Source organism: Pristiophorus japonicus, unplaced genomic scaffold (genome assembly GCF_044704955.1).
Source record: "Pristiophorus japonicus isolate sPriJap1 unplaced genomic scaffold, sPriJap1.hap1 HAP1_SCAFFOLD_455, whole genome shotgun sequence".
Classification (NCBI taxonomy): domain Eukaryota; kingdom Metazoa; phylum Chordata; class Chondrichthyes; family Pristiophoridae; genus Pristiophorus; species Pristiophorus japonicus.
The window spans coordinates 494,849-507,374 of NW_027254358.1; the positions used below are offsets into that span (position 1 = coordinate 494,849).

The window sequence follows — 12,526 nt, forward strand, 5'->3', positions numbered from 1 at the left end:
TAAAAGATACAAGGGACTAGTCAGAAATGCCTTACCCATGACTGAGGCAATGGGAGGAGAGCTGATGGCTGTGAATATGGGTAAGTAGTTTTATATAGAGCAAGAAATTAAGGCAGGACAGGAGGGCAGCGAAATTAGGAGAGAGCATGATGAGTTGAGATGGGAATTGAAATCACTGAGAATGAGACTTTGTTTAGTGCAGAGGCTGAGGGAGGAAAGAAGTCAAGGTATATTGGTAAGAATCTTGAAATGGAGCATGAATGGACGGTAGTAATGAGCATTTTAAAGGAGAGGTGAGGAGGTTGGAATAATATGAGCTCCGAACAGGAGGAGAAGGTGCAGAGGAGTCCAGAGTAGAACAAGGTTAGATTTGCTGATCAGTGTAGGCGGGGCAAGTGTTCAAACATAAAGCCAGGTGTGGAGGTGTGAGTAAAGGGCAAGGTGTCATCATTCATGAGGCAGGTTTCCGTCAAGGGCATGATGTCAATGCAATCATCCACAATAAGTTTAGGGATAGCAAGTGTACGGACATTCTGGAGGGAGATACTAAACTAATATGGCAGAGGAATGGGAATCTATGCAGGGAGACAGAGGGAAGTAAAATGGCGGCAGAAGCAAAAGGTAGAAAAAGATAAGGAAAAGTGGAGGGCAGAGAAATCAAAGGCAAAAATCAAAAAGGGCCACATTACAATATAATTCTAAAAGGACAAAGAGTGTTAAAAAAAAAACAAGCCTGAAGGCTCTGTGTCTCAATGCGAGGAGTATTCGTAATAAGCTGGACGAATTAACTGCACAGGCAGCTATTAACAAATATGATATAATTGGGATTATGGAGACATGGCTCCAGGGTGACCAAGGCTGGGAACTCAACATCCAGGGGTATTAAACATTCAGGAAAGATAGACAGAAAGGAAAAGGAGGTAGGGTAGTGTTGTTAGTTAAAGAAGAAATTAACGCAAGAGTAAGGAAGGAGATTAGCTTGGATGGTGTGGAATCTGTATGGGTAGAGCTGCGGAATATCAAAGGGCAGGAAATGCTAGTAGGAGTTGTGTACAGACCATCAAGCAGTAGTAGTGAGGTTGGGGACAGCATCAAACAGGAAATTAGGGATGCATGCAATAAAGGTACAGCAATTATCATGGGTGACTTTAATCGACATATAGATTAGGCTAACCAAACTGGTAGCAATACGGTGGTGGAGGATTTCCTGGAGTGTGTAAGGGATGGTTTTCTCAACCAATATGTTAAGGAACCAACTAGAGAGCTGGCTGGCCATCCTAGACTGGGTGTTGTGTAATGAGAGAGGATTAATTAGCAGTCTTGTGTGAGGCCCTTTGGGGAAGAGTGACCATAATATGGTAGAATTCTTCATTAAGATGGAGAGTGACACAGTTAATTCAGAGGGTCCTGAACTTAAAGAAAGATAACTTCGATGGTATGCGACATGAATTGGCTAGGATAGACTGGTGAATGATACTTAAAGCGTTGATGGTGGATAGGCAGACACTTAAAGATCACATGGATGAACTTCAACAATTTTACATCCATGTCTGGCATAAAGATAAAACTGGGAAGTTGGCGCAACCATGGATAACAAGGGAAATTAGGGATATTATTAAATCCAAGGAAGAACCATATAAATTGGCCAGAAAAAGCAACAAAACTGAGGACTTGGAGAAATTTAGAATTCAGCAGAGGACGACAAAGGGTTTAATTAGGAGGGGGAAAGTAGAGTATGAGAGTAAGCTTGCAGGGAACATAAAAACTGACTGCAAAAGCTTCAATAGATATGTGAAGAGAAACAGATTAGTGAAGACAAATGTAGGTCCCTTGCAGTCAGAATCAGATGAATTTATAATGGGGAAAAAAGAAATGGCAGACCAATTGAACAAATACTTTGGTACTGTCTTCACTAAGGAAAACACAAATAACTTTCCGGAAATATTAGGGGACCGAGGGTCTAACGAGAAGGAAGAACTGAAGGAAAACCTTATCAGTCAGGAAGTTGTATAAGCGGCGGTTCTCCTTTGGTATAAGTATGAGCTCCTTTGACCGAATTTATACTTGTCATTAAGAGCCTGGTTGCCAGCGCTACATAGAACGCTCCCACACACAGAACATGAGCTACGCAGTCATCTTTCAGATAGAACGTATTTACTACCCTCTCCTTGCAGCAGTTGGCATCACGGGTAAGGAAATGGAACCAGTTCCTGTGTAAATGGGTCGAACGGCTGTTGATGTTGTCCTTGTGCGATAATCGTCTATTTAATTGAATCAGTTCATTGCCTGGTATTTTTCCGTTTATTTAACAGCAATGTTTTATTGAAATTATAAACTGTGTTAAAATTTCGACCCAGGAAATCATGTCTCATTATAGTTTTTTTTACCGTCTGCTGGAATGGACGTGTGCATTACATGGAGTATACATATTAGTCGGATTGTGACAAAGTGTAATGTTTAGAAATGTATAGAATTATGAACATGACCTTTGTATTACCAGTTACAGCTAGTAAGAGGTTAGCAGTCAAGGTCAGGAAATGCTCAGCTCAGCTCCGCTCCGCTTGGTCATGAATTACCGCAAGTTGCCAGTTTCTGGATCAGACACAGTATCGCTCTGGGCTGTTGGATGGTGAATTCAACACATTGATTCACAGCCGCCTGTGCCATTGACAGCTGCGGTTCAGCAGAAGCACTGTCGCTTCTGAGTCAGAAGTTCGTGGGACAAGTCCCACTCCAATTAATTGAGCACAAAAACTATGCAGCACTCCAAGTTCAGTACACCGTCAGAAGTGCCGTCTTTCGAATGGATAGGAAGGTTAGCAGCATACTATTCTGTGAAGATTGATGTAAAGTTCTGATTTAATACCTCAGGCATGCCCTCTGCATCCGCAAAATAATCGCTTTTGGTCCATAATGGGTCCAGCCTTCCTCGAACTACTGTTTTACTATTTATATTCTTAATATTGATTGTGGGGTCCCTTTTATGTTGGCCAACACATCCTGAGACTATGCCCCCTATTCTATTTGCTTGTCTTACTACCTTTTTAAATAACTTTCTATATTCAGTTTGGTCCTCTGGTGTATTATGGACCTTATATTTGATATAAGCCTCCTTTTCCAATCTGCTGTCCAATTTGAATCTCTATATGTATCTTTGGTTGTCTTTCCTTCCACCCTCATGGGAATGTGTCTATTCTTTATAGGAACACAAGAATTAGGAGCAGGAGTAGGTCACATGCCCTTCGAGCCTGCTCCGCCGTTGACTAAGATCATGGCTGATCATTGACCTCAACTCCACTTTCCTGCCCGATCTCCATTTCCCTGGATTCCCCTCGAGCCCAAAAATCTATCGATCTCAGCATTGAATATATTCAGAGTCTCAGCATTCACAGCAGTTTGGGGCACAGAATACCAAACATTCACAACCCTCTGGGTGAAGACATTTCTCCTCATCTCAGTCTTAAATGGCCAACCCCTTACCCTGAGACGGTGCCCCCAAGCCCTAGACTCACCAGACATGGGGAAACAGACTCTTAGCCTCTACCCTGTCAATCTCCTTCAGAATCTTATATCGTTATCCGAACCATAAACTCTTTGAAGGCCTCCCGTTGTTCAATTTCTGTTATTCCGACCATTTTTTTGATTCCAATCCATCTGTACAAAACCCATTTTCAACTTACTGAAGTCTACCCTCCTCCAGTTAATTAATTTTACATTTGATTGGTCCTTGTCCTTTTCCATAACTGTTCTGAATAATATTATGATCACTGTTCTCCAAATGTTCTCGCACTGAATCATGTTCCACTGCCCCACTCCACAGAATTAGATCAGCACTGCTTCCTTTCTCATTGGGCTGAAACACACTGATCAACAAAGTTCTCTTGTACACATTTCAGGAATTCCTCCCGCTCTTTACCCTTTGCACTGTTACTATCCCATCTACATCAGGAGAACTGAGATCACCCATTATCACGACTCTGTAGTTCTTGCATGATTCTGCAATTTGCCTGAACATTTTCTCCTCTATCTCCTTCCCACTATCTGGTGGCCTATAGTACACACCAGTAGTGTAACAGCTTCTCTATTGTTACTTTATTCTAAATACACAGATTACGTTTTTGACCCCTCAATTACATCACCCCTCTCCAGTGCTGCAGTAGTCTCTTTGGTCAATACTGCCAGCCACAGCCTTTCATTTTCTACCCTATCTTCTGTGAATATCTTGTAGCCAAGGCAATAAGTGGACAACCTCCCCCTCCTTGAGCCAGGTCTCCGTTATTGCCGCTATATATGAATCACATGGAGCAAGTTGTGCCCGCAGCTCAGTCGCCCTGTTTACCAGGTTCGGTGCATTAATGTGGATATCTGGCCTCTGCACATAAGTCGGATCCGAAACACCTTGAAACGTGAACCAGGTCCATGGGCACATGCTGTCATTCTGCCCCGTGTCACCGAGAAACTGACCAGGATTATTGTCACATAAGCACCTGTGACGCGCCTTGAGACGTTTTACTACGTCACAGGCGCTATATAAACACAAGTTGTTGTTGTTGATTTCCTTCAATGTGAGAAACTGCTGTTTATCCTCTTCCAATCATAATCACTAACCACCTCCCATCACTCGGAGCCGGGCTGTATCGGGTGGACACACTCAGTATTCAGCCCGTCTGTCGCTCAGCAATCGCCCGCTCACCAGGAAGTCAGCGGAAACAGCCGTGGGTTCCCCAGAGCACCACCGTCCGTCTCAAGGAGCGGATTTAGGTCAAATATGAAAGCCTTGTTCTACACTGCGCTGGAACTGCGACCCAACCGGGAAATCCCCCGAGTTGCAGGACTGGACGTTTGTGGGTGATGAACACCAAGGGGGAGGCGCAAACTCCGGGGTCTGTTGGATCTCAGCATCTCCGAGAGCAGGGAACTGAGACAGAGAGAGACAGAGAGCAGGGAACTCAAACAGAGAGAGGCAGAAGAAGAGAGCAGGGAACTGAGACAGAGAGCAGGGAACTCAAACAGAGAGAGGCAGGGAGCAGGGAACTCAGACAGAGAGAGACAGAAGACGAGAGCAGGGAACTGAGACACAGAGAAACAGGGAGCAGGGAACTCAGACAGAGAGAGACAGGGAGCAGGGAACTGAGACAGCGAGAGGCAGAAGACGAGAGCAGGGAACTGAGACAGAGAGAGACAGGGAGCAGGGAACTCAAACAGAGAGAGGCAGAAGACGAGAGCAGGGAACTGAGACACAGAGAGACAAGGAGCAGGGAACTTAAACAGCGAGAGGCAGGGAGCACGGAACTCAAACAGCGAGAGGCAGTGACCGAGGGTACCGGTATGCTGAGTTGAGGAGTTTGAAGTCGAACCAAAAAAGAGAATAAAATGCGGCTTGGAACATTGTGAGAAAGTTACTGATTGAACCTTTGTCCGTTATGTATTGATGCTTGGGGTCACTAGACACCAGGGGGCGCCACTGTCGGAGGTCATTGGCCTGTACGCGCTTGTGCGCGGGACCTGATATATAAGAGCAAGTACCATGTCATGTGTATGGTTTGGGCACGAATAAAGTTGTACCAGGTTGACACCTGAGTGAGCAGTAACAAGTCTTTCGAGTTATTATATACGTAACATTTGGCGACGAGGTAACTTAAGAACCTTTGCATGCACAATGGGCACCATTGGAATTTTAGAGAGATTCATGGATGGTGAGGATTGGACGGATATTATCGACCGCCTGGATCAATACTTTGTGGCCAACAAAATGGAGGAAGCTCGTGACACAGTTAGGCGCAGGGCAGTTTTCCTCACTATTTGTGGTCCAATAATTCATGGCCTTATAAAGAGTCTTTTCTTGCCTCCACGTCCAACGGACAAAGACTACGAAGAGTTGTGCACTCTAGTGCGTAAACATCTCAAGCCAAAAGAGGGGATCATCATCTCACGCTATCGCTTCGACACACATGTTTGTGCTGAGGGCCAGGATGTGTCGGGATTCGTCGCCAACCTAAGATGTCTGGCTGAGCCGTGTATGTTCGGAAATGCATTGGAAGACATGCTGGGAGAATTCTTCATCACAGACATCAACCATGATGTGATCCTTCAACAATTATTGGCTGCAGAAACGCTGGATTTGAGCCCAGGCATGCATGGCGACTGAAGATAATTTAAGGCAGATATCATCGAGATTTGGAGCTCCATGGCAAGCACTGTAAACAAGAATGTGTCGTCGCCTGGCAGAGCAGTTTGTGGCAGGGCCTACTTGACTGCTTATGTGAAACCTGTAGCTGCTCAAAGTCCACCAACTGGTACGAATCCGATTTCACCCTGTTGGCATTGTGGGGGAAATCATCGGCCTCATCAGTGTTGGTTTAAAAAGTACATCTGTAACAGCTGTTCGAAAGTGGGCCATCTTCAGCGAATGTGCCCACAACTGAGCAAGGATGCTGCTGGTCATCACATTGGTGACAAAGGCCTGTCTAGTGCTGGCCCGGATATGCAATCCGAAATATCCGAGGAGGAAGTGTATGGTCTGTATTCGTTCCTGACAAAGAGTCAACCAATAATGGTTAATGTAAAGCTAAATGGTGTGCCTGTATCAATGGAGCTGGACACGGGAGCGAGTCAGTCGATAATGAGCCAAAGAACATTCAACAAGCTGTGGGACACTGAGGCTGTGAAGCATAAGCTGAGTCCAGTCAATGCCAAGTTGGGTACTTACATTAAGGAACTCATACTGCTGATTGGCAGTGCAGTAATCAAGGTGTCGTATGATGGTGTGGTTCATAATTTACCATTATTGATCATCCTAGGCAATGGTCCAACACTGTTCGGCAGGAATTGGCTCAAAAAATCAAATGGGACTGGAATGATATCAATACATTGTCTTAGGTGGATGACACTTTGTGTGTTCAAGTGCTGAAGAAGTTTCCTTCTTTGCTTGAACTGGACTTTGGCAATTTTGCTGGTTTCACCTGGATTCTGATGCAAGACCGGTCTATCACAAAGCTCGGTCTCTTCCGTACATAATGAGGGAGAAGGTTGAAATTGAGCTTGACAGACTCCAATGTGAAGGGGTCATACCACCGACAGAATTTAATGAATGGGCCAGTCATTTGTTCCTGTGATAAAGAATGATGGCACTGTTAGGATCTGTGGAGACTATAAGGTTACAATCAACCAATTTTTGAAACAGGATCAGTATCCACTACTGAAGGTTGATGACCTGTTCGCAATGCTAGCTGGTGGAAAGTCGTTCACTAAATTTGATCTGATGTCGGCCTATATGACACAGGAGCTTGTTGACACTTCGAAGAAACTCACTTGCATCAACACCCATAAAGGACTGTTTGTCTACAAGAGGTGTCCTTTTGGAATCCGTTTGGCTGCTGCCATATTTCAGAGGAACATGAAGAGTCTACTGATGTCCGTTCCTAGAACCGTCGTGTTTCAAGATGACATTCTGGTCAAAGGTGGCAACACTGCTGAACATCTGAACAATCTTGAAAAAGCCCTACATTGTTTGGACAAAGTGGGACTCAGGATGAAACGATCGAAGTGTGTCTTCATGGCAACTGAAGTTGAATTCCTGGGAAGGATGATTGCTGCTGATGGTATCAGGCCCACCGATTCGAAAACCAAGGCCATCAAAATTGCACCCAGAACTCAGTATGTGATGAAGCTGTGTTCATTCCTTGGGCTACCCAACTACTTCAATAATTTTTTACCCGGATTAAGCACCTTACTAGAGCCACTGCACATGCTGCTCAGACAACTGGGTCTGGGGTGTATCTCAAGATAGAACTTTTGAGAAAGCTAAGAATCTGCTCTGTTCAAACAAACTGCTTGTTCACTGTGATCTGTGTAAGCGTCTTGTATTGGCCTGTGGTACTTCATCATATGGGGTTGGCTGTGTACTCATTCCAACAAACAAATGAATCGGGTAAGCTACAACCTGTTGCGTGTGTTTCGAGCAGTTTGTCAAAAACGGAAAGAGCTTACAGCATGGTAGAAAAATAAGCTTTGGCCTGTGTATATGGGGTCAAAAAGATGCATCAGTACCTGCCTGGTCTTCGTTTTAAAATTGAAATGGATCACAAGCCACTCATTTCATTGTTTACGGAAAACAAAAGTATCAATACCAATGCATCGTCCCATAATCAGACGTTGTCTGCCTATGATTATGTCATTAGGCACAGACTGGGCACTGAGAATTGTGCTGATGCACCGAGTCATCTGCCTTTGCCCACACCAGATATGGAGATGCCTCAACCTACAGATCTACTGCTAAGAATGGATGCTTTTGAGAGAGAAGGTACCCCTGTCACTGCTCAACAAGTTAGGACCAGCCATGACCTTATTTTATCAGTTGTGAAACGGTGTGTCCTCAGTGGTGATTGGTCTGCAATAACTATGGAGTTGTGTGATGAGATCAAACCTTACAACCGTCGCAAAGATGAACTGTTCATTCAGTCAGATTGTCTACTGTGGGGCAATCGTGTTGTTATGCCTAAGAAAGGCAGAGAAAAATTTGTAGGTGAACTAAGTAGCACTCATCCAGGCATTGTCATGATGAAAACCATTGCTAGGGCTCATTTTTGGTGGCCTAGAATTGACTCTGATCTGGAATCATGTGTGCATCATTGCAATGCCTGCATGCAGCTAAGTAAAGTACCAGCAGAATTTCCGCTGAGTCTTTGGTCGTGGCCATCTAAACCATGGTCGAGGATAGACATCAATTTTGCAGGCCCTTTCCTAGGAAATATGTTTTTTGTTGTGGTGAATGCACATTCAAAGTGGTTAGAGTGTATTATTTTGTCATCCAGTATATCTGCAGCTACTATTGAGAGCCTTCGTGTCATGTTTGCTACTCATGGTTTGCCTGACATTGTTGTGAGCGATAACAGATCATGCTTCACAAGTCTGGAGTTTCAGGAGTTCAGGAAACTCAATGGTATCAGACATATAAGGTCTGCTCTATTCAAACCTGCTTCTAATGGTCAAGCAGAGCATGCAGTTCAAACGATCAAACAAAGCATGAAACACGTGACCCAGGGTTCATTGCAGACTCATTTGTCACGTATATTGCTTAGTTACAGGACAAGTCACCACACACTTACCGAGGTCTCCCCTGCTGAACTGCTGATGAAGTGAAGTCTCAAGAACAAGCTTTCTCTTGTCCATCCTGATTTGAATGATCGTGTTGAAAACAGACATCAAAATCAGCAATGATATCATGATCATGCTGCAATGTCATGTGACATCTTGGTCAACGATCCAGTTTATGTGCTGAATTATGGGCAAGGTCCAAAGTGGATCGCTGGTACTGCTACGGCCAAGGAGGGTAACAGAGTTTTTATTGTCGTGCTCAACAATGGGCATATATGCAAGAAACATGTTGATCAGATAAAACTGCGGCACACAATGAATTGAAAACATTTGCAGAAAATGCAGTCAGTGACCAGCCAGCCAATGTTCCTTGATCAGAATATTCTGCTGTCACTACTGAATCTGGACTTTCAGTCTCTGACATGGTCATCACCACTCCCATCAGACCGGTTACTCAGCCTCCAGTCATAACTGACTCAGAACGCTCGCCCAGAACTGGAGTTGAACTGAGACGATCAACTCAGGAGCAGAAAGCCCAAGACCATCTTAATTTCTAAAGAGACCGATACTAAGATCTTGAAGGGGGATGTTGTTATGTATTGATGCTTGGGGTCACTAGACACCAGGGGGCGACACTGTCGGAGGTCATCGAGGTGTACGCGCATGTGCGCAGGCCCTGGTATATAAGAGTGAGTACCATGTCATGTGCACACTTTAGGCACGAATAAAGTTGAACCAGGTTTACACCTGAGTGAGTTTACAGCAACAGGTCTTTCGAGTTATTATATACATAATAGTCCTGCTGTTTAATCAACTCCAATTAAAATTTGGACTCTACCGGAAACTGGAGTTATCGCCCCCGTGCTCCTCACCACTTCCCCTCTCCTCACTTCCTCCCCCCTCCCCCCCTCATCACTCTCCCCTCCATCAGTTTTCCCTCCTTCACTCTCCCCTCTCCATCACTCTCCCCTCTCCATCACTCTCCCCTTCATCACTCCCCTCCATCAATCCCCCCTCCATCACTCTCCCCTCCATCTCTCTCCAGCTCCATCAATTTTCCCTCCATCACTCTCTTCTCCATCACTCTCCCCGCCATCACTCTCCCCTCCCCTTCCCCATCCCGTCACCTCCACATCCTTGTCCCTCACAGCATTCCTCTTCACCTCCCCTCCCCTATTCCTCCCTCTCCCTCTCCATCCAACTCTTCTTCCCCTCATCCTCTCATATTTCTCCCTCCCCCTGTATCTTCAATTGCATCCTGATCTACATTTTACCTTCAGGCTCCCTGCTTTGCAAAGTGCTTCTGGGTAGAAATCTTTGTTTGCTGAATTTTATTTTCCTTTTTTACCCTCCGATATCCCGATTAATTCTTGATCGCGGTAAGGTACCACATGACAAATTGTTGCACAAGATAAAGGCTCATGGGTTTGGGGGTAATATGTTAGCATGGATAGAGTATAGAGGAAGGACAGAAAACAAAGAGTTGGGATCAATGGCTCATGTTCAGTTTGGCAGGCTGTAGGAAGTGTGTTTGGATCTCAACTAATTTACAATATGTATCAATTACATAGATGAAGGCACGGAGTGTAATGTATCCAGGTTTGCTGACGATACACAGCTAGGTGGGACAGTAACTCTGAGGTGGATACAGAGCCTGCAAATGCATATATTCAGGGTAAGCGAGTGGACATTAAGTGGCAGACGGAGTATAATGTGGGGAACAGTGAGGTTATTCACATTGGTAGGAAGAATAGAAAAACTGAATATGTTTTAAATGGTGAGAAATTATTCAAAGCCGCTGTTCATAGAGATTAGGGTTTTAAATGGTTTATTGATCTGTTTGGAATGGATTGAACTGTCTGGTTGCATTATCCGCTCAGTGAACAATCTGATGCGTTATTCCAATTCCCTCAGTTTCTAATTTTCATATTTTAATGAGCTTTTTACCTGTATTGATTATTTAAACTAGCGGCGCAGGCTTGACTTTAAACAAGTTAATATTGTGGCAGGTGGGGAAGGGGCTTTTCTCACTTGGTATTTTGTTAAACTCAGACTTTTTGGAGAGTCTGGTTGTAACTTTCTGATTGTCCAATTTTTTACAGTTAACTTGGTGACGATTGTGATCCTGTCCCGAGGAAAGTGCGGCCTCTCCAAATGTATCGCTCGCTATCTGCTGGGAATGGCAGCGGCCGATCTGTCACTGGTTATCATTGATGTGATACTGAAGCGAATGAATAGTATTTATTTCCCAATGAATTTCTTGTACATCACTCCGATATGTTCCCTCATTCTTGTCCTGTACATCGCAGCACGGGACTGCTCGGTTTGGTTCACAGTCGCTTTCACCTTCGATCGCTTTGTAACAATTTGTTGTCACAGGTTCACAGCGAAATATTGCACCGAGAGGACAGCCGCTGTGGTTTTATCAGCCGTGTGGGCAGTGGCTTGTCTAAGGAGCCTTCCCTTTTACTTTCCATACCAGCCCTCCTTTATAACTGATGGTGTCGCGTGGTTCTGTGTCACAACTGATGACTATTACACTTCGACTTTTTGGAAGGCTTACGAGTATATCGATAGTATTATAACCCCTTTATTTCCCATCTTCCTCATTCTGTCCTTCAATGCTCTAACCATCAGGCATATTATAGCGGCAAATAGAGTCCGCAAGAGGATCCGGAACACTGAGAATCAGAGAGACCCAGAGATGGAGAACAGGAGGAAGTCCATGGTTTTGTTGTTTGCCCTCTCTGGCAATTTCATTCTCTTCTGGATGGCGTATGTTGTACATTCCATAATATGGGAATTGCGGAATTATGAATATACAGACAGACACTACAGTAATCCTGTCTACATCGCCCAACAAATGGGATTCATGCTTCAGCTCCTGAGCTGCTCCACAAACACGTGTATCTATGGCCTGAGTCTGACTAAGTTCAGAGAGGAGCTGAAGACAGGGCTGAAATATTAGGTTACACTCAATGGGAAATTATGTAACTTACCACCAGTTTTAAAACATTAAACTGGACGGAATTCGTTGACTGACAATTCCAGTTTATTTCCTATTCCACAAGTCTCTGTGGGCAGGCTGTCCTAGAATTGGGTCGTTCTTACTTACACGTTAATATGTAATCCTTGAAATAATACGATTCAAAGTATTTATTGTTGATGTTCATAGGAACAAAGCATGTCATTATTATAGGCAATAATTAAGCATTCACATCATAGCAGCTCTTATGACAAAACCCTGCGAGTTCACCAGGGAATCCAAAACATGTTACGGTTCCCAGATTGATTCGAATTCCAAACAATTTGGTCCAGCGCCCATTCTTTAGTTTGTTGTCTTCACCCTGGTATGTGGCAATTGACATGCTTCTACATGATGTAAGTCACGTTTATCATTCACTGACTTGCCGGTCCTGTCCCTGCAGCA

At 44.3% G+C, this 12,526-nt stretch overlaps 1 protein-coding gene across 1 annotated transcript; it reads left to right on the plus strand.

Annotated features, from left to right (window-relative positions):
- Positions 1-2,119: 2,119 nt before the first annotated feature.
- On the plus strand, positions 2,120-12,064 carry LOC139252342 (probable G-protein coupled receptor 139). The gene is made up of 2 exons (XM_070873345.1): positions 2,120-2,189; positions 11,199-12,064. Exons 1-2 carry the CDS (start codon positions 2,120-2,122, stop codon positions 12,062-12,064), a joined length of 936 nt encoding a protein of 311 aa, XP_070729446.1.
- The last annotated feature ends 462 nt before the right edge of the window (positions 12,065-12,526 follow it).

Coding starts and splice junctions, on each gene's coding strand:
- LOC139252342 (XM_070873345.1), top strand. CDS start 2,120: ATGAGCTACGCAGTCATCTTTCAGATAGAACGTATTTACTACCCTCTC. Junction 2,190..11,198: donor TGCAGCAGTTGGCATCACGG/GTAAGGAAATGG, acceptor AATTTTTTACAG/TTAACTTGGTGACGATTGTG.